Here is a 27,402-nt window from a genome sequence, read left to right on the forward strand (position 1 = left end):
TTGTCGGATTGATTCTTGTTGAATTTCATTGAATAAATTATTGTTTGATTTTTACTAAATACTGTATATAGTTTATTACTAGAAGTTTAATTAAATATTTGATTTTTGTTATTGACAAACTTTGTCATTATTTAATTCGGTGCACGCTTAAAGTCCAGGCCTGGCACACTAACGCGAATCTGCGTAAAGTACACGTTAGGGAACGGCTATTTCCGGCACGCAGTAGTGTCAATAATCGTTGGAAAAGTCGGAAAAATAATATAGTAGTTTACAAGAAAACTTATTTGTTTTTAAATAAAAGATTCTCACTTCATTGAAAGATTTTTAATAAATAAACTCAAGTATAATTGAGAGTGTAATATTAATTTTTCAGTCTCAAATGTAACAGGTTTTAAAAACAACAGATTAAATCTGCTTATTTCAAGGTATCTGTAGGTGTGGAAATATATTTCAAAACAAAGACTATGACTTTTAGTGCACATGATGATTATTAGCTATTAGTATACCAGTAGCTATTGTTTATACAGTATATTGGCTTGAAAGTGTGATATTGTTTTCCTTATATTTATATTGTATTTAACCATCTATATAGTATTTTAATACAATATAGATGGTTTGTCTTTCTTATCATATGTCATGTAGCTGACCATGGCATCTTCAGATACAATACACAATTACACATTGGATACTAACATATCCATTATATCAAAGGTCAATAATATTAGCTTTCAGATAGTTCAATTTATTCACTAAATAGTTTTCATTTATAATACATCACTGAATTTAATAAATGTAAATTTAGCCAGTATTTGTTGATATTTGTGAAGTTCATGAAATTGTAAAATAAACTACACCAATTTAAATCCCCTCAAAATTTAATAAAATAAAAACGTTTTCAATCGTTTTTCAACGATCATCTTCAGTTACCAAAAATAGAATATTAAATATAGAACATAAAATGCGTTCAAAATAAATACAAAAAATAAAAATTAACGGAAAGAGCCCTAGCGGACGCTTTAATGAAAAATTAACAAATAAACCAAATAAATAGTGAAAATTAATAATTGTAAAAGGACCTCCACGCAGTAGACAATGAGTCGGCGTCTCTATGGTTTATACAACTGGTTTTCATGTGCGCTTTAATAATAATTAAATTCTAATTAATTTGCTACTAGAAGTATTAAAAGCTCTTATTAAATTTAATAATTATAATTGTAATTAAATTAATATTTATTAAAAATTTTTGAATATTCTGGAGTAAAAGAATTTGCCTGGAGTATGATAAGAGATGGTGCCTAATGCCTACCTGTAGTACCGAATTAATTATAATTTAATTATTAATAGTAGACAAAAATAACCCAATTCATTACAGCAATCACTTTGCTTAATCATGTTGTACTTTAAAGAAAGTTGATTTTTTTATGAATTTCTTACATTATTAATATTAAAATGAGTATTTTTGAAGGTTATTTTGCACCGGGTTTATGTTCAAGTTAAAATAAAATTTATTATTTGTATTACAGTGGTCAGTCACCAGCTGAAGCAGATCTCAATCTTTTGGAAACAGCTAGACGTTGTGAACTTTATGGAATTCAGATGACACCAGCTAGAGTAAATAAAAATAGTTTTGATTTAGTTTTTACATTACATGACTTTTAAAAATATTATTTTGAACAGGATCATGAAGGAGTGGTGCTTAATTTGGCTGTTGCTCATATGGGAATTTTAGTATTTCAGAATTTTACAAAAATTAATACATTTTCATGGGCTAAAATAAGAAAATTAAGTTTTAAAAGGAAACGATTTCTAATTAAATTACTTCCAGAAGGCTATGTAAGTTTATTTTTTATTTTTTCCTTTTTTTGTTAACTTGCTTTATAATATTGTCAACATTATTTTAAATTTAAATGTTTATAGGTTATTCTTAAAACAAAAGATTAATTTTTTAAATAACTAGGAAAAACCACAAATTTTAAATTTAATAAAATACATTTTTTCTTAAATGTATTTTATTAAATTAAAAATTTGTTTTTAAAAATTAAATTAAATTTTAAAAAAATTAAATTAAAAATTAAAAAAGTTTTTCATTTATAATTAAATGTGTGTTTGTGTATTTATCTTAATGGATAGTAAATTTAATTGAATATTGAAACTGTTTGGAAAGAAGAAATAATACTAATTAAAGAAATTTTTAAATAATTTATAAACAAAATACAAGTTTATGGGGAATATTTTTTATATAATATAATGAAAAACTGCAATTTTCTTAGAGAGAAGACAACATCTTCAGTTGGAGTCTAATTCTATTAAATATTTTCAGAATCTTTATATTCAACATTACATGGTAATACCAAAAAAATTTCTTGTTATAAATTTAAGCAAAGTTATAACACAATAATTTTTATTCATTATGCTATACTATTGAAAATAAAATATCAAAAAGCTTTAAACATTAAAAGCAAAATATATTAATGATGTATAGATTATTATTGAAAGAATTTTCAAATAATATCTTACATTTAGAAGAACAATATGTTTTCTCTCTAAATTATATCAAAATTAAAATGTGATTATTTTTGAAATATTTATTTAGCCTCTGATGTATTGAATATCCCAATTTTATTTTTAATTTTTCTGAAACACTAAGCATTTCAAAATACCTATGTTTTATTATTATGAAAAATTTTATAAACAAGAAGTTATGCTCATAATCACTTGTTTTTAAAAAACTTTAAAGCTTAATAATAATAATAATAATTTTGTAAATTTACAAACAATTGAAGAAGTAGCATTTTGTATAGAGAGGAAAAATATATTTTCAGATTTCATACTGCAATTAGTGGAAATGCAGGAGCATAGACTAAATATAGTTTTATAATTATAATTCAAGAAATCAATTTATGTAAAACTAAAATGTAATGATTGTATATTTTTCTGAAGATTAATTTATTAGTTTAGTAACTAAACTAATATATAAACTTAACTTAATTGCATATGAATAACGAAACTTATTCATATGCAATTATATTTGAATTTTATTTCTGAAACTTGTTAAACTTTAGTGTTTTCATATGAAAATGGGTTTTTGCTATTTAATTACCATTGCAATTAGCAAACAACTGTTGTAATGATATATAAGTATGCCAAATTATATGTATATAGCCTACATATAAATAAAATAATTTAACATTAATTGAAGGGGTGAGTATAAAAGAGATGTAATACAAAAAGTATTAATTTAAAAATAAAAGAATAATAAACATGTCAGTAATATGCAAGGAAATATATGTATTTATTTACTAAATTTAATAAAATACAGTTTTTTATCAATGTTAAATTTTATTCTAATATATTCAAGTCACATTTTTTGTTATTGTAACATTTTTCAATTGAAGTCCTGAGTATAAAAAGGGAGATATGAGTTAAGCATGATATAATACTACTACAAATTTGCAAATGTATATCTGTTTGTTATATTTTATGGTAAAAGTGGTATATTCAGTTAAGGATAAAATGCTTAGATTAATTTATTATAAAAATCATTCTTATAATGATATATCTTTGATAACATTAAAATTATTACTACTACAAAATTGAATTTTATAGGGTTATTATAAAGATACTGTAGAATTTTTCTTTGAGCATCGTAATGAAAGCAAGAATTTTTGGAAGAAATGTATTGAAAACCATGCTTTTTTCCGTTGTGCTGAAGTAAAAAAAATACCAAGGCAGAAACCAAGAATTTTTAGCAGAGGCTCATCTTTTAGGTTAGTTATTTTCTATTAGAAAATATTTAAAGTATTCTATTTGTTTTTTTTTTTTTTCTAAATTGTGTAAAATTATTTTAAAAATAACTTAGTTAAAATATACAACAAATAAATTTTATATACTGCAAGTTCTTTTTGTGCATAATATTTTTTTCATTCCTGTCTATTCATTTTCGCTGCAATAGCCAATTGCTTTTTATATGAAGTAACAATGAAAGATTAATTTGTAACTATCTGTGGATATATAAAAGTAAAAATCTTCCTATACATCATCATTAGTATGAAGTTTTTTTTTTATTTGATAGATTTATTTAGATGATGTAGTGTCTTTTTTACTGTTCTGATTTAGTTGCAATTGTCTAGAAGACTACTAGTGTCCTCTAACAATTTCATAATGAAGTGATCATTTCTCCAATACTTAGTGCTAAAATTTTATAAGAAAGAAGAAAATATATTTATGAAATGTCTGAATGTGAATGAAGCAATAATACATAGTAAACTAGGTTTATAAATTGCAATATCTGAAAGCTGAAACTTATATCTATGTTCAAAAAAAAGATCAATCTAACAAGGAGACCCTATGGCTTTGGGGAAATGGATTTTGATTATCTTTGGTGTAGAGGTAGTACACCATGTGAGTGTACTACCTGTAAAATACTAAAGTGCAAAACTCAAATATAATGAAGAAAAACAAATTTAATTTATTCAACAATATTATATAATTACATATCATTGTCAGATGTACATGATCCTGATTGATACTTATGGTAAAAACATTCAAAACAAAAATTCTGTCTACACCAAGAACAACAAATAACTGCTGCTTTTTTACAATTGCAAGGTATTTGTTAATGGTCTGATGAGAAACACACTTCATTTACATTTGTAAAAAACTTTCTTATATCATAGAGTCCACTGGCATACCAAACATTTTTTATCATGTCGCAAAATATTGGTGCTGATAATTGACAATGGATAATTGAATGTATATTTTCAGGCAATCCTTTCGAGAATGAATTTCATAATTTTTGTCCAGTAGTTCAGCGTTATTTTGTAATTATTTAATGAATTTTTTATTTGTCTATAAAAATAGACATCACATGGTTGAACTAATGGAGTACATTTTGGTGGTATAATTTTAATGTAGGCGGAAGTATGTGTAACTTATATATAAAGTGCATGTAGGCGGAAGTATGTGTAACTTATATATAAAGTGCTAAAGAAAAGTTCGTTTTTCTCGATTGTATTTGAGTTTTGCAGTTTAGTATTTTATAGGTAGTACACTCACATGGTGTACTACCTCTACACCAAAGATCATCAAAATCTGTTTCCCCCAAAGCCATAGGGTCTCCTTGTAAGAAGTAGAGTAGATAATTTTACAAGCATTTTTGACTACATTCACTAGTCAGCTTCAAGTCTAACTGGAACTTCTTATTTTTAAAAAAATGGAATGCCTTAATGTTCTAAAATGTATTAGAATTTTTTTTTAATTTTGTAATTGCTTTAGTATGTTTATCACTTTAGTACATTAATCACTATTTGTTGAGATTAATTTTTTAGGAAGATATATAAAATTACATAGCTATTAGATTTTGGCTTTATTCTCCTCACTTATCATCATAAAATATTTGTTGTGCAATGACAAGATCTGTCTTTTGCATTGACACAATTTGTCTTTGGATGCTTTATAAGTCTTTGGGATTACTACAGTTCTGGTGTGTTTTTCATCAAAGACTTTCTTGATTAGTTTAGCTTCCTCTAATTTCATTGTCACTCCAAACTTTGTGGCATAAAAGACTAATGCCATGATCTGTTTGTTGTGTTCAATGCTATATTTCTTTTAATTGCACCAAAAGTGATTGACTTGTGGCCCCTATCTATACTAGTTTACATTTAAACCTATTATCATAGATGGAGACACAGTAGACACCTTATATTTTTTAGATATCTATCTGATTTTATTGTTCTGTAATAATCTGTCCAATATAAATATACTATGCAATTGCATTTGTAACTAATGCTTACCTATGAATATTTGGCAATCTCCCTAATGATGAACCTAAGTGAGGGTAGTAATCCATTATTATATGCTTAATTGAAGATTGAGCTGTGTTTCCATACTGTTTCCTTGGTTTTATATTTTACAGGAATATGTGTTTGCTAGTTTCTGAATAAGTTTTTGGAATATCCATAAGCTACCACTATATGTTTTAGGTGTGTTGTTTTTTCCAGGTGTCATTTATGTTAGAACAATGTGTGAATGTTCTCTTGACTAACAAGGCTCTAAAGGCCTCTGCTTTATATATAAAGGGGTCATTAGAGTTTGATGGAATGAATGGAGGCCTAAATTCTGGTTTATAGTGTATCCCAGTGATGATATTATTGTTATGGAATGTTATGTTAATATTCAAGAAATGTGCATCTGTGGGACTAAATTGGTCCAGGTTTAAAGTGAGGCCATAAAGGTTTGTATTAAAGATCTGTAATAGGTTCTTGCATAGAAATCATAGAAAGCAATAGGAAACTACTAAGCTTTATTACAAATGTAGCAATCTCCCTAATAAGATGAGTACAGGTAGAAATAAAGAGAACTGTGTTAGGGTTGTAATAATTTCCAACTGCAACACCTTACTTGATATAGGAAAGAAGGGGCTTCCCAGATTGTCAACCTGTAAAAACCTCCACAGAGACTCTTGAGAATTGGAACTTGGAACATGAGGACCTTAAAGAAGGTTGGAAAGCTGGAAAATCTGAAGAATTATATGAAAATCAATAAGTTAGACCTAGTTGGACTAAGTGAAGTGAAATGGGAAGACACTGGAAAATTAGTGAGTGATGATATCAAGCTTTAATTTTTGGGTGGAAGGAAAGCAATGAATGGAGTGGAGATAGTATTAAAAAGAGAATTTGCATCTTGGGTAATTAAAGTTGATTACATAAATGACAGAGTTATGATGGTCAGAATCCAAGTAGAACCAAAAGATCTAGTACTGATTCAAGTACATAAGCCTACCAGCTCTTGTTCAGATGAAGATGAAGAGGTAGAGGAAATATACAAACTTGTGGAAGAAATTATGTAAAAGGAGGACAGAAATGCCTTTCTATTGTTATTAGGTGATTGGAATGCTGTGGTGGGAAACACGAGAGAGGAAAATAATGTAGGAAGGTATGGATTGGGAAGCAAGAACAGGAGAAGAGAAAAGTAGGTTGAATTCCGCAAAGAACATAGTATGATGATTACAAATACATAGTTTCAAAGACATTAGGGAAGGTTACAGACATTGAAAGATCCTGGGGACACAACAGATATCAAATCAGACAATTGTACTAAGAATGTCAGCACCTATCCAGGTTTAGACATAGACTCAGATCACAACCTCTTAAAATAACATAATTAACACTTCAGTGCTGTGGCGTTACAAATTTGCAATTTGTAATGCCGCAACTCTGAAGTGTTAATTACTTTATTTTATTTGAACATTCACATGAAGTGTATTTTATGATCATCACAACCTCTTACTTGCAGAAGTCAAAATGAGGTTTAAGAAGTTCACAAAGAGAAAAAATAAAAAATGGGATTTAGAAAATTTGAAAAAGAATAGTGAAATGTTTAGATTAGTATCCGAATAAAAAAATAAAAGAAACAGATAAACAGGATGCTGAAGGACCAAATGAATTGTGGATATATATGAAGCTAAAAGATTTATGCCACAGCAGGAGAATGGGTAGGAAAGAAAAAAGGTCAAAGAACTTGTAAACCCTGGATTGGAAATGGTGAATAAAGTGAATAAATATAAACTCTGAAGAAGGAAAATGAAAATACAAAGAACTGTACAATAAGCCAAGAAGAGTGATGAAGAAAGCCAAAAGAGAGTGGCTTGAAAGAGAATAAGAAGAAATTGAAAGTCTGGAAAGGTCAAAAAGATTTGAACTCATGTATGATAAAGTTAAGAATGCATTCCGGTTCAGAAGGGCTAAGAGAGTAACTATTAGTGACAGAAATGGAGAGAGTATAAATAATGAGAAGATCCTGCACACATGGTATGAATACATAATTGGTCTGTACAGAGCAGAAGATAATGTAGAACTAAAGATAGAAGAAGAAAGTGATGTGAATAAAGATAAAGGAGCTCCAATCTTGATGGAAGAGGTTATGAGTATAGTTAGAAGGATTAAGAAATAGAAAATCATGTGACCGAAGGGTCGGCACCTCTTTGGTGCCCTGTCAGGATGACACCACCGCATCTTGGCGGACACAGAAGCTGCGTTATTTGGGTCACGTGAGTGGTCGCGTAATAGAGCGATCAGAGTCGAGATAGAAGGGAGAGACAGCACAGGTTAACTTAACAATTATTTAATGGGTAACAAGAGGCCATACATTTTGATTTTAAATAGGCTAGTTTTTTGATAATTTCTATGATTTAATAAATATTGGCTATATATGATATTACGTTTTTCCCTGATTTGTGAGAGAGAGAGTTTACATAAGTTGCGCGTGGCGATAAATACCTTGTTTGTTGTCTTGCTGGAGATTCTCGAGTGTTCTTGGTGAAGGAAAGAAAGTTTGGGGTGTCAGTTTGGGTATCCGGTAGAGGAAGTATTCGTAAGAATGATAGAACGTACAGTATCCGCAAAGGTGTTAGACGATGGTACGATGTTTTCTGATGATATTTTTCAATGATGTTTTCCGATATTTTAGTAGGATATAAAAACGTAGAATAAAATGATAGATTCACAGATATCCGAATATTCAGGCACTTAGGACAAGGTACGGGTGAAAACTTCTCTTCCGAAAGAAGGGCAACGATTGCGTCACGTTGTTGTTCTGTTCTAATGTTATACTTGTGAAAACGCGATATTAGGTCAAAAGGTGATGAGAAAGTGTCGTTATTAGGCCTGAGAACTTAAAAAATATTTAGCTCCCAGGTGTAAAAGTTGACAGTTATTGAATGAAAGTATGGCTACAATGTGTTCTTATGATGCAATAATATAAACACACGAAAAGTCTGGATTCGAATCCTCACAATCAGAAGGCATTGATAACATCCATATAGAATTAATTAAGAATATGGGCAAAAATGGAATTAAGAAAGTTGCCAGGTTTTGCAACATGATCTATGATACAGGCACTGACTTTCTGAGGAATATTTTAATTTCCATTCCAAAGAAAGATAAAACAATCAAATGTGAAGATTACAGAACAATTAGCCTGATCTATCAAACTGCAAAAATCCTTTTAAGAATATTAGAGAAATGCCTCTATGGAAAACTGAATCCATTCATAAGGGAAGAAAGTTTGGGTTCAGAAAGGGAAAAGGCAGTAGAGATGCAGTAGGGATACTGATAACTATAGGAAAACAATACATTGAAAAAGGAAAAGAAATGTTGGTGTGTTTTATAGATCTAGCGAATGCATTTGACAAAATTGACTGGGAAAAGTTGATGGATATTTTGAAAAAGAAAGGAGTAGATTGGAATGACAGGAGATTAATACCCAACTTGTATAAATATCAGAGAGAAGAGAAGTAGTTAAAGTAAATGGTCAATACAGAGAGAAAATCAAGATTGAAAAGGGTGTTAGGTAGGGGTGCTGCCTATCACCGCTTCTTTTCAACATATACTTGAAAAAGATGATTATGAATTATCTAGAAGAGAAAGGCATTAAAATCAGAGGAAGGCAGATTTAGTGCCTAAGGTATGCTGATGATATGGTAATTCTGGCAGAGTGCAAGGGTAAAATGAGAAAGATCCTGAGTGGACTAGAGAGGGGATGTGCAGTCTTCAAAATGAAAATTAACATTAACAAAACCAAAGTGCTTTGGATTGGAAAAAAGGATAGGAAGGTCAACATCTATATAAATGGTGACAAAGTGGAACAAGTGCCAGACAGGTAACTTGCTAGTAATTGATGTAAGCTTTCTTGAGTGGTAGCATTGGGATGTTGCTTTATCAACAATTGGTCTCACTTTGAGAAACTGATTTTAGTGTATCTATTTGAAGTTTAATAATAAAATTTTTCAAAATGAATTTTTATCCTTCTTCTTTTCCTGTACCTCTCTTCTACTTTGATAGTGCCCACTTTGGGAATCATTACTGTGTATGTAATTTATGTCAGATTTAATTTTTTGGGGGTTATTTATTTTGTTAAATTATTATTGGAATTATTACTGACATTTACAGATTTACTTTAGATTTACAGTACACATTCATTTTTATTGTGTTTAAACAAATTAAACTAACCAGTTAAATTATTAATTAACCTTCAAATAATTAAATGCATTTCTAGTGCTGCTTTAAATTAATTGAATTTCTTCTATGAATATGCTAATAATTTAGATTCTACAATAAATGAAATAAAAAGCTAAATGAACATTTTTAATAAGATTTTTCGTATCTGAAAAATATAATACACAAAGAAATTTAGATTTTACTGTAGGAAAAAATCTTGATTTTTTCCATTGAAAATTACCAATTATTTCATAAGAAATTTATATTATTTTTTGTAATTAAGTTTTAATTTCATACATTAAAAATACAGTATTAAAACATCAAATGATTTTAATTAAAAGTAATTACATGTTTTACTTTTATTTATTTTTTAATCTTTAATATAGATACAGTGGAAGAACTCAAAAACAAATAGTTGAATATGTAAGAGAGAATTATGTTCAGCGACGCACATTCCAAAGGTAAAATAGTAATTTAAGTATGATTTATTTTTTTAACTTCTTAATTATTATTTTCTTAATTTTTTAATGTTACTTATAGTGTCATATACATTAAAATATGTTTTCTTCTTTTAAGTAAAGAAATGTTACAAATTTTATTCTTTTAAACTTACAAGCTGAATTTATGTCACAATTATATACTGTAATTATATTTTTGAGTTTTTATTTTATTTGTTATTATACAGTAGGCTTTTCTTATTGCAATCACTTTGGGACCCCTAAACTGAATAACTGACTTCTGATTACAACAATATAAGTTTTTGTAATGTATTATAACTTGTATGTTTTGGGATCTGCTAATTTTGATGATATTAACTGACTGATAATATTATGTTAAACTTATAAAATACAGACTCCACTTACTGTAATTATGGATAATATTATCCATAATTACAGTAAGTGGAGTATGTATTTTATAAGTTAAAATATCTGAAAATGTATATACAGGGAATGCCCCACTTAAAATTGACCCAACTGAGATGATGAAGCATTAGTGATGTAAATATTATTGGGGATATTTAGAAGGAAAAGTATATAAGCCAGTCTAGAACTTCAGCATCTTTTTTAAGTTTCTATATATTTAAATAATGTTAAAATAAAGTATCTAATGACTGCCTTTGGACTAAGTTCATTTATATTGTTGTTAATGAGTTGGGTCAATTTTATGTAGGACATTCTTTATCATTGTACATATATATAACATAAATCTATATAAAACTTTTAAATTCAAATGTAAACAAATGTTTTAGTTAACATTGAAAGGTCAAGTATTATTTTTATTATTTTATAATTTTTTTCCCTCCATAGAATTGATTAACTACTTAATTTCGAAGAAGAATTTTTCTGAAAATTGTTTTATTTGATAATTTTTAGTTTAAAAAATTATATTATAGGGAAAAATTTTAAAAATAAATCCACAATATAAATAATATTGTGGATAAAATAAATACATTATATGTTAAAAGGAAGTTTACATGACAAGAAGACTGAATATTTGTCAGGTTTCCACCCCTTGGTCATAGAATGAACACTAGTAAGAGTCTGATATGTTGGATGGAATCCAATCCCCTCCAGAACTTATTCATACAATAGCTCTAGATTTGTCTTTCACTCCTCCTTTCATACCAAGGTATGAGAGAAGTGAAAGACAAAGGATTATTCTTGACATCAAAAAACTTATTGAACTCCTGGACAGTATACACAAAGAATACTTCCATTGGAAAATGGTCTTCAATATGAAAGGTGCTAGCTCAACACCTCCACTTGTTTGTCAGTATGAAAAAACATTCATGCAAGCAAGAGATGGATGAGGCTCAATAACATCATAGTGACTAGANTATATTTAAGTATGATTTATTTTTTTAACTTCTTAATTATTATTTTCTTAATTTTTTAATGTTACTTATAGTGTCATATACATTAAAATATGTTTTCTTCTTTTAAGTAAAGAAATGTTACAAATTTTATTCTTTTAAACTTACAAGCTGAATTTATGTCACAATTATATACTGTAATTATATTTTTGAGTTTTTATTTTATTTGTTATTATACAGTAGGCTTTTCTTATTGCAATCACTTTGGGACCCCTAAACTGAATAACTGACTTCTGATTACAACAATATAAGTTTTTGTAATGTATTATAACTTGTATGTTTTGGGATCTGCTAATTTTGATGATATTAACTGACTGATAATATTATGTTAAACTTATAAAATACAGACTCCACTTACTGTAATTATGGATAATATTATCCATAATTACAGTAAGTGGAGTATGTATTTTATAAGTTAAAATATCTGAAAATGTATATACAGGGAATGCCCCACTTAAAATTGACCCAACTGAGATGATGAAGCATTAGTGATGTAAATATTATTGGGGATATTTAGAAGGAAAAGTATATAAGCCAGTCTAGAACTTCAGCATCTTTTTTAAGTTTCTATATATTTAAATAATGTTAAAATAAAGTATCTAATGACTGCCTTTGGACTAAGTTCATTTATATTGTTGTTAATGAGTTGGGTCAATTTTATGTAGGACATTCTTTATCATTGTACATATATATAACATAAATCTATATAAAACTTTTAAATTCAAATGTAAACAAATGTTTTAGTTAACATTGAAAGGTCAAGTATTATTTTTATTATTTTATAATTTTTTTCCCTCCATAGAATTGATTAACTACTTAATTTCGAAGAAGAATTTTTCTGAAAATTGTTTTATTTGATAATTTTTAGTTTAAAAAATTATATTATAGGGAAAAATTTTAAAAATAAATCCACAATATAAATAATATTGTGGATAAAATAAATACATTATATGTTAAAAGGAAGTTTACATGACAAGAAGACTGAATATTTGTCAGGTTTCCACCCCTTGGTCATAGAATGAACACTAGTAAGAGTCTGATATGTTGGATGGAATCCAATCCCCTCCAGAACTTATTCATACAATAGCTCTAGATTTGTCTTTCACTCCTCCTTTCATACCAAGGTATGAGAGAAGTGAAAGACAAAGGATTATTCTTGACATCAAAAAACTTATTGAACTCCTGGACAGTATACACAAAGAATACTTCCATTGGAAAATGGTCTTCAATATGAAAGGTGCTAGCTCAACACCTCCACTTGTTTGTCAGTATGAAAAAACATTCATGCAAGCAAGAGATGGATGAGGCTCAATAACATCATAGTGACTAGAGCTGATAAGTCCAAGGATGTTGTTCTAATGATTAAGGAATTGTACAGGACTTTATTAACAGCACTGAATGCATCAGTGTGCCCATTGGCATCCTGAAAAAGATACCAGTCCAGAGTGCTGAGCTTGTCCAACACTCCTTTAGCAGCCATCCCAACATATGCTAGTATTATAGCCTTAGACAATCTTCTCCATGTATCTTTGCTTATGCAAAATTTCATAAGTTCAGCTAGCAACTAAGGCTTATTGTGACTAAGTCTATCTCTCCTTTGGTTTGAATGGAATGTATTCTCAGCTTGTATATATTGAACAACCTAGATGATAATGTGCACACAATTACCAACTCAAATGCAGGGGCCACACTGCATAGTGCCAAAATCACCCCTTGGCAATATTTTTTATTAAAATGGTGATAAAAATATAATTCTGGTGATAAAATTCTTAGTCCTCTTATTTCAACATTCAGCATGAAATTGAATCATAAAGCATTCTTTAGGAAAATTAATAATTTGAGCTCCCGTGCAATGGGAGTCCCATGCATCACACATGCACACCTAGTGATGTCACAACGTCATGTGGCAAGTTAAGATGGAAAGCAGGAAGTGACATTGTGGACGAAGGTAACTCATGCCTTTTTGCAATGTTGCCCAGCTTTTCTATATTGGAGAATTATTAATCAATTGACAGAAAATTTGGGGAATTTTTTGGGGGGGACATTTTTTCACTCTGATCTTTTTCCAATAGACTAAAGCATAAAAATTTTGACACGACGAAACCTGTGAAATACTGTCTAAGCATTGTGATTAAATATATTGTTTGGAATTACTCACTTAAAAATTATTCAAAAACGATTCCTATTTCTAAGTGACAGCTTAACATGTTCGTTTTGTTTTCCAGACTCCAAACTGATAAGGCTACCACCATCTGCATTAATTAGTAAAAAACATCACTGATGATAAATAATTTGAAGTGGCAAAAAAATTTAAAACTAACAAAATAATTGACGATTTTTTAAAAATTTTTCAGAGTGACCTTTGCATATGATATATTATGCAGGCTAAAAGATTTTACAACTATGGTTGGTCTTTATGGTGTGTGTGACTTTGAATCCATGTTCCTCTCTGCATCAAAGCTGTTTTTGTGAGCTAAGGGACTTTTCTATCTGTACTATCAAAGATACATCTGTACCATTGATAGCACGGACAAGATGGACCAGATCACAGTACACCTGGTCTGTCTTGGAGCTCTCACACCTCATGTGCCACTTTTCCTTCATTACCTTTCAGCAGTCACCTACATCTAGACAAGGGTGTTTCTTCTCTGGATCAAGGACACACTGAGAGTTGGTAATCTGAAATTTGAAAATGATCCTGTCTACCTTTAACAGTGAAACTATAGTGTATGTTAGATATGTGGATGATAGGTTTTTGTCTCCATATGACTAAGACATTACAAACTTCCTACAAAGAGTTAATTGTAACTTATATGGTCTTGAAAGTTTAGCAGGAAGTGCACATTTCTTGTATGTGCACTTCCTGGATACGTAGATCATGTTATACCAAGGACAACTTTTAACAATAGTGTTCTGGAAGGGGTCATATAGTCTGATTTTCATTCTGGCATGCACATGTGACATCTTTATCTACAAGGTGGTGGCATTTAGGACTCTGGTTGATAAAGCCTTCATGCACTACTCAACTGAAAGGGTTAGAGAGGAGGAGCTTAGATATATTGTGGAATTAGGTGAACAGTATGGCTACAAACCTAAACTAATTAAAGGACTGCTTTTGTGCCTTAACATAGTGACTGAGAAATTGTGCTTTGATGACAGGCCCTTTGTAGCAATTGCCTACGATAAGGCCTTTACTCAATCTACAGAGAAATTACCCAATTTATTAATAAGAGGCTATGAAAGAACTAGAATTTTTTTGATATTTAGGAATGAGATTGAACTGAAAGAAGTCTTCCACCAGCTGTAAATAGCATACCTGTGCAAGACTACAGACTCCACCACTCTTGAATACCTGAACACTATAGCTAGGTGCCTCAAGGCAGGGATTAAAGAACATGGTTACAACCTCAGAAAGCAACTTTTCTGCACTACCCTTGCCACTATTTCTTACACAAAGATGTACAAGTGAACTTGGAGAATACGTCATATCTAGTAAGTGTCCCTGCACTACTGTAGGAACCCTTACTAGATAAGATATCTTGAAAAGCTTGAGATTTATAAAGCCATCTGAAAAGGGACAAAAATTTATTATAGAGGAAAGGACTCTATCTTGTCTGCATGAAGTGTGTTAAGTTTAAAAATTAGAAAAATGTAAAAATGAACAATCTATTTATATCCTGAATTTAAGAGATTCAGTTTTCAGTAGTATGTAAATGATTTAACTGTGATTTAGTAAGTGAAAGATGACTATTTAATTTTATTCTCATACTATTTTGTAGACATCTAAATAATTTATTCAAAATTAAAAAAACTAATTCATTATTAAATTTTTAAATAAATGCCAACTCTTTTAGCTATATGTTAAATTGTTTAATTATAAATAAATTTGTTAAATTAAATTCTATCATATTCTTTAATCTGATCTATCTAAATATATAGCAATTTGTATGTTTAAAAAAGTGCTGGATGGGTTATATCAATATCTGGATTAATTATTAATTCTGTTTACAAGTATGTATTTTATAGAAATATATTAAGCTGTATTATGATAGCATGATCACAATACATATATGAAGATGATAATTTAATCATTGATGATGATGATGATTTGATGAATTTAAAAATGTTTTTGGCTTGAGAAATATCATTCTGTAACTGTTTTTTTTTTCTCTCAATCACAGTTTTGTGTATTAAATGCTAAAGAATTTTGTTTTTAACTGTAATCAATAAATTATTTGTAAAGAAATTGCTCTTCACAATTGAAAAATTTTTTCTCAAAGAATACCATAATTGTCTTTTTCAGAAATTGAAGTAGGAATAGAAATGGATAAAGTACAAATATAATAATCATATAATACATGTTTATTAATATTCAAATTAATGAATTTAATATATAAAAATAATTATTACTATAGTAGAATCCCAATTAACCAAGTCCTGTTTAACCATTATCTGAGTTGAACTTGAAAGAGTACTTTACTAACAAAGACAAAATAAACTGCAATATGCTATGTTCTATTATGTATCTTGTCCAGGAAATGTGTGATTTTCAAAAAGAGCTTTAGAAATTTTACAAAGAATTTATTCTGGTGACTTCTGATGACAATATAGATTTTAAAAATGATGAAAGGAATTTAATTATAATCATAGTTTTTTCATTTGCTTTAAGTTGTAAACTAAAGTGTTTTATTATGTAGTTAAGTCATTATGTTCAATAAGTAGGTATAATGTAAAAAAAAAGAGTACCTGTTAATATATTTTATCCATTTTATTTAATAATTTGTCAAACATTCAATTTTATCCAGTATTTTGCTTATCTAAAGTACTTTCAGTTCACTTACCTCGAATAATCGAGACTCTACTGTAATTAGAATTTTTTACATAAAAAATTGACATTAATTCTTTTATTGATATATTATATTCTATCTTTTATAATTTTTTTTCAGATCTGTTAGTCTGCGAGTTTCAGGAACAACAGATGATATGCAGAAAATGGGAAATACTGCATCAGCTCAACCATTACTTCCTATATCCACTAGCCAGTCATATGGATCAGTAGCTTTACCACCAAATGAAGAATGCAATGAAACCAAAACTAAACCATTATCCCATTCTGAACCACCTTCACCATTTTCTCTTTCTGATGGTATAATTGGAACCACCAATGGAAATATGCATGATAAAAATAATGAAGATCATATAGAACAAGAAAATCTACAACATGAGTCTCCTGAGTTAGATGATGATGGAGGTGGACTTCGTAGTCCAGATTATCTAGGTCAAGATACAGATGATAACATTTCACATGATTCTTATCATTTAGAAGAAAAGGAAGCAGTTTCAGTTGAAAGTAATAATCAATATAGTTCTGATGTTTTAGTTAATACAAATGTAGGGCAAACAGATAAAATATTGTCAGTAGCACCATTGGGGAATGGCCTAATTAAAGAGTTAGTTGACAAAACGGATAGTGGGATGTTAAATATAAATGGTGAAGTTATATTAGAAGAAAATAAAAGTAGTGAATCAACAGATTTAACAACAAATGGTGATATTCGGTATATATTGCATAGAAGACAATTTAATAATGAATCCGTAGACAATGATACAGATTCAAAAGTAGTAGTAGAACAATCGCGAATTAGAGTAGAAGTTGACCATCCTCTTACTGGTCAGGTAAGCCCAAATTTATATGCACGTGCAAATCGTTTAAATACACATAGCGATAATAACCAAGAAACTAAACCTTCACCAGTGTCTACATACAATAACACAGTAGATTTTGTACATAAACTTCACTTGCCTTCAATGGGAAGTTTTTCTTCTCAAGATGATTCAATGGAAGAGGGTTCATTAGAAAAGGAAATTTTTGAACAGTTACGTAAAAAGAAAATTTTTGAAACAGATGAAATTAGTGTTATGGAAGAAAAATCAATCAGAAAAGAAAGTTTTGTAGAAAGAAAAAAAGAAGATGGAGTATTGTCTGAAAATTCTACATTTAAACTAAGATCGGATAATACTCAAGAAGAAATAAATTCAAGAAAAAATGAAACACATTATTTATTTGACGAAGAAATGTGTTTTACACCTTTTGTAAATAAAACAAAGTTATTAATTCAAAGTAATAATGCCAGCCACACATTAAAGAGTAATAATTTTGTAGAAAATGAAATAATTACATCACCAAGCATATTACAGAATCAAGATGTACAGTTTGTTAAATCAAGTGAAAAAGATCAAACTATTAAATCTGATTTACAAAAACCACAAAATTCTCATTTACAAGAAACCTTGTTAGTGCTCAATGAAGAAGATATTATAGTTGAAGAAGAAGAAAAAAATAGAAGTCATATAGAAACTGTCTTCCTTGAAATCAATCAGAGTGCAGAAGACATTATTAATCCTCATAATCAGTATGCATATTCCTGTTACAAGTTTTCACAAGAGGGAAGTATTGAAGAAACAAATTCAAATGATTGATTTAAATTTTGTAAATATCATGATAGAGAAAATTTTCTCTTGTATTTAGTATTATTATATTTTGAAATTGATGCTTTATAGTATTAGCTGAATGATTTTTTAAGTGGACACTGGTAAAAGAAATTTTTAAAAATTTAATGAGTAATAATTAACTATTAATAAAAGTTATGGAAGATTTAAAATTTAGAAATATAATTCTTGTTTTAAATTTGATGATAAAAATTTTCTATTGAATAATAAATTTAAAATAAGTAGTTATTTTAATTGGGCAATAGGTTATTCTATTTTATATAATACATAAAAGTTAATTCTTTCAAGGTCTTAATCATTTGAAAAATAATGAAGATATGAATTTCTCTCTTTTAAATTAAATAAATCATGAAATTATAAAACAACAATAGATAAATTGAAAGATATACAAAATTTTAACATATTATATTTTATTTTTACTTTTATAAATTTGTTTTAAAATTAAATGCTTTTTCTATACAATTTATATTAATATTAATCTCTGAATATTGATGCTTCCAATTATTTTAATTAGTTTGAAATTGTATATGTTCTTTTAACATTATGTGGATGTCAATATTTTTATTGTCAACTGATAGATATATCATAAAATTTGATATATTACTTTAAAATAATAAATTTTTAATTTTCTGATCTCACTGCTTTTATATTCAATATATGTCAATAATATATCAATTTTTTTTTAAATATCAGTATTAAAACAATTATAAATGCTTTAAGTATAAATATCAGTAAAAATTTTAAAGATATTTGTGAACTGTAAATTGATAGTACTTATTCTAAAAGTTGACAATTGCTCAATTTATATTATTATTATTCAATTTTCTCATTAGTGATTTATAAAGTTAATTTTTTTATTTTAAATGTATTATTTATATTTGAATATATTAGAATTGGATAATAAAAATGTTTCTATAGTCATTTTGTATTTTAGTGATATTAGTTTTGTATTAATTATAAGAATGTATCTGAATTTTTTTTCTGTTAGATTGTTAGAATGGCAGACAATTGCATTAATGGGACCATAAGATTGCTTTAATAATTAAAAGATCTAGAATTTTTTAATTATTTATTTAAATGTTGAAATGCAATTTAATTTGAAATAATTTTAAGTATTTTGTTCAATAATAATTTTATTACCTTAAAAATATGTAAAGATAAATTTTAAAAATTTATAGAAAGTAAAAAAATATTAAAGCATAATTTTGTTATAGTGAATACTTTATTAGTTACTTATATTGATTATTCTTTGGTACTTATAAAAAATATGTATAGTCAGACCTGTCTATAAAAAAAATAACTTTGGGACTAAAAGTTTTGAGTTTGGGACTTCAGAAAAATTGAGTTTATTGAGGGAACTCAAAGTGTTTTAAATTTAAATACAGCTAATAATAAATAACTTTTAACAAACATTTTAATAATAGACAAATACAACAGAAGTGGTTTACAAAACACTTATTTGCTTTAAAGAGCAAAAGTAATTAGTTTTAATTAGAATTTCTGTTTTAAACATAATGTTATTTTCCATGGAATGAACTGATTTTGTTTTTTTATTTTATTCCTGATGAGGGTCTCTAAATAGTGGCAGAAAACATTAGAACTTTACAGTTATTTGCTGGAAATTGCACATAGGTGTTAGTTTCATCATTTTTATTTTTAATTATATTTTTGATTTTATTTAAAGATAAAACCTTATCACTAATCTTTTCTAGCTACTTGAAATAACTAATATTTTTTTGAGCGTTACTGTTTCAAAATTATAAACATCTTCAAGCTTGCAACTTACGATCTTTTCAGTTAACATTTGTATATCCCTATGGTTATCACTATTAGAAGTAGATGTTGATATACCATGAGGTTGGTTTGATTAATATGTCATTGTTGCTTAAAACTATGAAGCCACCAATGGAAAAAATGTGTTGTTGAATGTTCAGCATATTTGGTTATTTTTCAATGATCATCAAATCATTAATTAATTTTTATGCTTTTGGAACTATTTCAAGCAATTGGCCATTTAGTTTTTGAGATACAAGTTGCGTGTTTCTTTTAAACATGTCTATTTTTTGAATCACCAGTAGGTTTTTGCATGTTGTAGAAATATGAAAGGAAACTGAGAATTTAAATTTATTTGTTGCTTTGGATGCAGTTCATCTGTGCTTCTGCTGAAGTAACTTTTTTTTTTAGTCCTAAGATGATAATATATGATTATCATCTTTCTTTCCTATATCTGAAGTATAGTAGCTTAATAAAATATTATTTATAAAAACTATTTTATAATCAATGTGGCTAAAAATATTTATAGTTACACTGATGAAATATTTAAGATTTAAAAAATGAAATTAAAACTAATTTGTATAATGATGACTGCTGGTTCTGTCAAGCATGACTTTTATATAATATTGTATTGCATAGACAAGCATAAGAAATGACTTAATGGAGGTTTGATTTTAGCATAATTGATTTATTTATGGCTTAAATTGGGATAATTTATTTTGAGTGTCTTAAGAGGTGTAATGTTACAGAGGATGACTTTAGACAGGTTTGGCTATATAAAAGAAATATGTAAAAACTTATGTTTTTCATTTTCTTAATTTTTATTCCAATATTTATATACACAAAGCAGAAATTTAAGATTTCAGCACTGATGACAAGCATTGATACTTTATCATCTGAAGGTATATGTTGTGCCAGTATAAGTTAGTATTTTTTGTTTTTTGTTTAATTCATTTATTTCTAATTCTTATTTTATAATATTATCAATGATGATAATTTTAAGTCTGTTAAATTTTGATAAATACTAAATTAGTTAAAAGATATAAAAAAAAAATTAATGTTTTTTTTGAATGAGATCTGAATTATTGAGTGAATACTGACATAATACTCTGCATAAACTGACAGTTATAAGTCAAATTAGGATAATTATTTGAAACCTGAAGCAATATACTTTTTAAACATTAATTTCTACAATCTAATGAAAACTTTCAGATTTTTATTATTGTATTTTATTTTCAGTAATTTGGAACATACTCTAAAATTAAATATATTTTTTGTCTTTGCTCCACTGGGAATGAAAGAATTTTAGGAGTTAGTTAACAAAAAGGAGGAAAAATTAGCCCAATATTCAATTATCCAAAGATCTAATGCCAAATTATTGTGTTAATTTTTAAATAATCAAATTTTGTAATTTGACTATTTAATATAGCTCATAAACAATCTGACTTTAGATGTTTGGGTAATTTTTTTATAAGCTATTTCAGTTGATATTTGGTAAAATTTTGTAAGCATGAACAGATTATTATTTAGATAAAGCATTATAACTTCATTCGTAACTTAAAAATACTATGGCCCTTTTCAAGGAATCAATTCTGTTTATTTTTCAACATCTTTCAGAATCCAACTTCAGTACTCACAATAAGACAAATATTAACAAAACTTTTATGAAAATTTTAATAACAAAAACGATGTTTTAACTCTATTAATATAAGAATTTTAAAATACATTATGCATATATGTAATCTTCAATATTTAAATTAAGTATTCTATGCAACAATTGTTGTTTTTGAAAATTCTATTTATTATTTATTTCAAAATTTTACATTAATTATTCTAAGCATTGTACTGTATATTTACTTCAAAACTTTTATCTGCTTTTTAGTATTTTCTTTCTTTCTTTTTATTCCTTTTCTTCTACCTCTAAATTTCATTCACTGCCTACACCCCATAGATTCATATCATCATTAACTTTTGCATTTAGATTTTTGAATTTTAAATATAAATGATTAAGGATGAAGTCGGAAGATAGATCTGAAAATATTTTTTGCCTAAAGAGTTGTAAATTAGAGTTTATTAAAATTTGAACTGTTCAGTATTTAAAGCTTAATTTTAAAGCTGTTGAAAATAAGAAAATTTTAGCTAATAAAAAATTATCTACAATGTTATTTTAAGGAAATTTTAGTAAAACACATTAGAAAAAAACATATATATATATATACTTTTTTAAAATTAATTCTTTATGTAGTTTGTCTGTTTCTATTAACATTGTAGTTGTCTTTTTTGAGTAGTTTATAGTAATATGACAGTACTATAATTTTTAATGATGTTTAAATGTATGTAACTTGATATATTGCAATGTATTTTATTAGGAAGAGAAGGAACATCAATCTATACCAATGCTTGCCTTGTCAAACCATCTTTATTTCATTAATTGTCATAGATATGTTTTGGAAACTTTCTTTTCCTCTTCAGTATGGTACCTGGGATATATTACTTTTATATTTATGAATACAGATTTATAATTTATATAATAAATTTTAGTTCTTTGCTTATATTTTTCCTGTTTTTTTTCTTTTTAATTGATAAGACATCTGTGCAGTAAGCTTATGTAAAACTTTGGCCTGTCTATTTCCTAAAACCACATTAATCATGTTAAAATTCATACATTTATATAATTTTAAGTTGTAATAGGGCACTCAAATCTATTTAGTTTTGTTATGATGATGATTCTCCAGATGAATATTGAAGAAAAACAATATAAGTGGGTTCTGATTATCGGTTTTGTCATAATTATTGAGTTTCAAAAACATTTAAGGTTTTACTATTTCCACTCATTCAAATTTAAAATTAGAATTTCCTGAAACCTTGATAAACTTGCTAAAAGATTCATTTAATCTTTCTCCCTAATTAAGTTAAGAAGATTAATCTCTGTAATCTATAGTATATAATTTAACTAAATATTTGTACTTTAATTGATTGTTTTTATTGTTTCTTCAAGATTATATATTTCCAGAAAATGTTTGAAAGAGAGAATTTTTTCTGACTTCTAAAGGAAGTATATATGATGTCACCATATAATGCTAGTATGGGTTCTTTAACAATATTCATATTGGTTTTGTAGTTTTTATGGAAGAATATAAATATGTGAAGGTAAAAAATTGCATTATTGAAAAGTCACACAAAAACCTTTATTTACAGCAAAAACAGTTTAATTACACTTTTTGCTCGTTTTGAAGACCATCTTCAGATAAAATAGACACAAAAGGCTGAAAATGTTTGTAATTAAACCATTTTTACTGAAAACAAAGGTTTTTGTATAAGTTTTGAATATCCAGAGTTGCAGCTGCAGAATTTATTCTTGATGATCATTATCACAAAGATGTAAATAATATAAATTTTAAAACAAATGTTACATGATACTCTGTTATGTAGCTTGTCATTTTACCAACTAGCTGTCATTTCAGACATTGTAGTCTGTTATTTTTATAATAATTGTTTACATGTTAAGTATGATTAAATAAAAAGTTTACATTTTAAAATAGCATCAAAAATTTATCTACCTGTATAAGTTCTTATGTGAAATTAGAAACATGATGTTTTATTTGAACTAAATCTGATCTGTTTTCAGAGAGATTCTCTGATCATGTACTGCACATATGTATTTAACTGCCTATTTTTTCAGTTTTTTTTTTTTTTTTTCTTTCTTTCTTTCTTTCTTTCAAGATTGAAATTTTAAGAGATGAAGTCATCTGCAATAAAAATACACAAACATTATTGGTTACTTTTTACTTTATTAATAATAAAACACTGAACAATGTTTATTATTAGTCACACCAAAAAATAATCTTTTTTCAAAAATTTTACACATTTTGTCAATTATAAAGATGCAACTTTTAAACAGTTGAGATTTTGTTTTCGGTCATGTGAATCTTTGGTGTCTGAAGAGGTCCATTCATAAGAATGAAAATGTTCATTTTAATACTATATAAAGTTTTAATTGCTCAAAGGTTGCCTCTTTTTAATTTATTAAGTGAAATAGTTATTTTGTTACTTTAAAGACAATTTATCTTGGTCCAATGAATTGTCCAAATTTTATAGTGTTATTGTTAGTTGATTTTTCAAATGATCAAAATATCAGTATAACTTTTTTTGCACTGATATTGATTGTAGCTTTTTTAAGTAATAAATAGAAAATATTTACATGAGCTATGCATTATTATTTTTAAAAAATTTTTTTCTGCATATCTTTTTATATGATTTTGTTTTCTCTGCATCTAAAAGAATACTAATGTATGTTTTTTAATTTTGGATACCTCCATATAGGATTTCATACTATATGTTTATAGTTTGTACTAACAATATGAATATTTATATATGATTTGATATTGATTTGTTTCTTCTGTAGAAATTTATTTTTCTATATAATAGTATAGCGTTCAATCCATATATGGGAAATCAGTTTTCATTTTAAATTCTAATATTGTCATGATAATTTAAGGATAAGAGTTATCTAGAGAAGTGAGAAAAAGGAAAATAATAATAATCTTAAAAAATGAAATTGGTCATTAAAAAAATTATCAATACTATAACTATTGATAAATATACATACAAGAACTTTTGTGTTGAAATTGAATTAGTACTCTAATGTGGCAATAAAATATATTGTACTGTTGATGTATATTATATGATTTTAAACTACTCATTATTTGGTTGATTTGATAAATTTAATTTTTACATATATAATGATAATTTCAATTAAACAGAGTAATCTAGGATCATAAAAAAGATTCAAAGAAATCTTAATAATGTGAGTTAGTGCTAAATTTGGATTTTCAGAAATTGGAAACATTAATGGATTTAATTTTTTAAATATTTTTTTATATACTATATTTTTTTTTTATTCATAGTTGTTGAAAGAAATGGCATTATTATTTCTATTACTTGAAATTTTGTTCATAAGCTTAGTTTTAACAAATCATATTCATTTACAAAAGGTATATTCCATTTTAGGCTTTGATCATTCTACAGACTTATAATATCAATAAACAATTTTCATCACTATGACAATTTATTATAGTATAAACATAAATGACTCACAAATTAAGCATTATAATTTTAGTTAAATAATAATAATAGTAATAATTTTAGATTTATAATATAAAATTTCAATGCTGTGTAAACTTTATTATTCAGCAGCTGAAATTTTACCTAAAAGTAAACTATAAATTCCATAATTAACATTTTGTCTTTTATCCTTTTCTTTCATCATGTGATAAATGGACATAACTCTCTACAATTAAAAGTTTTTCAGATACACTGCATTGTTAATTGTGATATTTATGGTTTATTTTTATGTAAGTTTGATTTTTAAATAACAAAGGAAATTTATATGGCATTTAAAGGTTTAAGCTATAATTTTGTTAATTATTATTATTTTCATTTCTTAAATTTTGTTTTTAAATTAAATATAAAATCATAGTGATGGAAATTTTCTTATTATATATCTGTGGAAAAATTAACTAAACCAGAATGTGGCTTTAAAAATGGGTGCAAAATGCAAAATACTAAGTTAATAGAAGTTTCTCATTCAAAGTATTTAGATTTATTTAATGTATTTGTATTGATAACTTTTTAACTGTATCTGTTTTAATTGATATATAGAAAGAGTTAACACTTCAATCCAAAAGCCTTAAATTGTATTCCAGTCTATCAAGTGGTTTTTTAAATCTTTAAAAGAGTTAATTAGTTAAAATACTCATTATTTTATTACTTTATGAAATCATGCAGCAAATTCTGTTAGACAGACATAAATATTTTAAGATAGAAATGAAATTTAGTGTAGTTAATGATAAGGATTTCATTTTATTTCACATAAGAGATAAATACTGTGTACACATAATATGCAATATTATAATCATTGTTTGTTCTAAGTTTTAGATACTCAATATTTTCTTTGATTTTTACTATTATAGAGTTGGAATATTTTAGAAAATGATTTACTAAGCATGATTATTGGATTAGAAACATATAACTTAGTCAAATTAGTTGAGTTTGAATTATCTGCAATATCAAATATAAGTTTATAGTATAAGTTTTTTAACTTAGGATTGTTTTACAGTTAAACTGCATTCAATTATAGATTAAATATTTGAAAGATTAGAAATATTTATTGTTTAAACATCACTTTGTTTGGTTCTACAATAAAACTAATTTTTTTTTTTTACTATCATAAAGACATAAACATTAATTAATAATTTTTTATTAATATTTATGCAATTTTTAGAAGTATAGCTTTAAAGCAAATCATCAAAATTGACTATTAAAATTGTTTGTTGAGAATAATTTATTATGATAGATATACAGAGTGCTCTGTGATATATGGTCATAATTTTAGGAATAATTCCATAACTGAAAACAAGTTAAAAATTTCATCTGAAAATATGATTGATTTACAAGTACATAGTCATGAAATACAAAATTATAGAAGGGGATGTATGGAACAAAAAAAAATCCCAAGAATTTGGATAGTCTTATACCAATAAAAATAAAACAGCTACATTAAAAGTGCAGTTATGTAATTATGGGCTCAGTTTTCTGTCAGGAGAACTGAACCCATAATGGTGTATGTAATTCCCACTCTTCTTGTGCTCAGAAACTTCTGAAAAGACACTGTACAATTTTTTGCCCTTTTTTGTCAGGTTTCATGTGATTTCTTCCACATACAAAAATCCATTAGTGTGAAGTTGTGACTTTACTAATCAGTTATGTCTGTTACATAACCAATCAATTTTCTGTACATCTGTGCAGAAAGAATTCTGCCTAGAAATTGTTGCAACCTCTGAGAAATGTGATGGAGTCCCTCAAATTGACAGTACATGTGATGAAATGTATTCAGTGTCTTCTAAGAAAGTTGGGTTTTGGTCAGTTGGTTGTTGATCAATCACTATTGTGTATCTGCATAATGATTATCATATAAATATTATGTCCAATTCGGACATAATATTTATATGATATTTTAAATTTGTGTTCATGTAAGGAATCTATTTTCAAAATTATGATCATATTCATGAAATATCCTGTAGATTATTATAAAAAAAATAATAATAATAAAAAGATTTCTAAATGTTACACATAATATTTGTTTAATTATTAATATAATTTATTACATTTCCAATCAAGTGTATATTACAACATGAGTGATAAAGCTTAAGTCACTGTCAAATATAAAATTTTCATTTAATATCTAAGTTT

The 27,402-nt window shown here is 26.9% G+C and overlaps 1 protein-coding gene across 1 annotated transcript in view; it reads left to right on the plus strand.

Moving 5' to 3' along the window:
* Positions 1–1,161: 1,161 nt before the first annotated feature.
* Positions 1,162–27,402, plus strand: part of LOC111641544 (FERM, ARHGEF and pleckstrin domain-containing protein 2-like) — a 78,388-nt gene continuing 52,147 nt past the window's right edge. Inside the window, exons 1-5 of the mRNA XM_023387721.1 lie at positions 1,162–1,611; positions 1,678–1,833; positions 3,607–3,767; positions 10,382–10,456; positions 16,815–17,218. Of these exons, the coding sequence (XP_023243489.1) occupies positions 1,597–1,611; positions 1,678–1,833; positions 3,607–3,767; positions 10,382–10,456; positions 16,815–17,218 (811 nt within the window). The 5' untranslated portion in view covers positions 1,162–1,596. The remainder of the gene's footprint in view (positions 1,612–1,677; positions 1,834–3,606; positions 3,768–10,381; positions 10,457–16,814; positions 17,219–27,402) is intronic.

The sequence above is a fragment of the Centruroides sculpturatus genome, unplaced genomic scaffold (assembly GCF_000671375.1).
Source record: "Centruroides sculpturatus isolate CEXI.00-Female unplaced genomic scaffold, Cexi_2.0 scaffold151, whole genome shotgun sequence".
Classification (NCBI taxonomy): Eukaryota; Metazoa; Arthropoda; class Arachnida; order Scorpiones; family Buthidae; genus Centruroides; species Centruroides sculpturatus.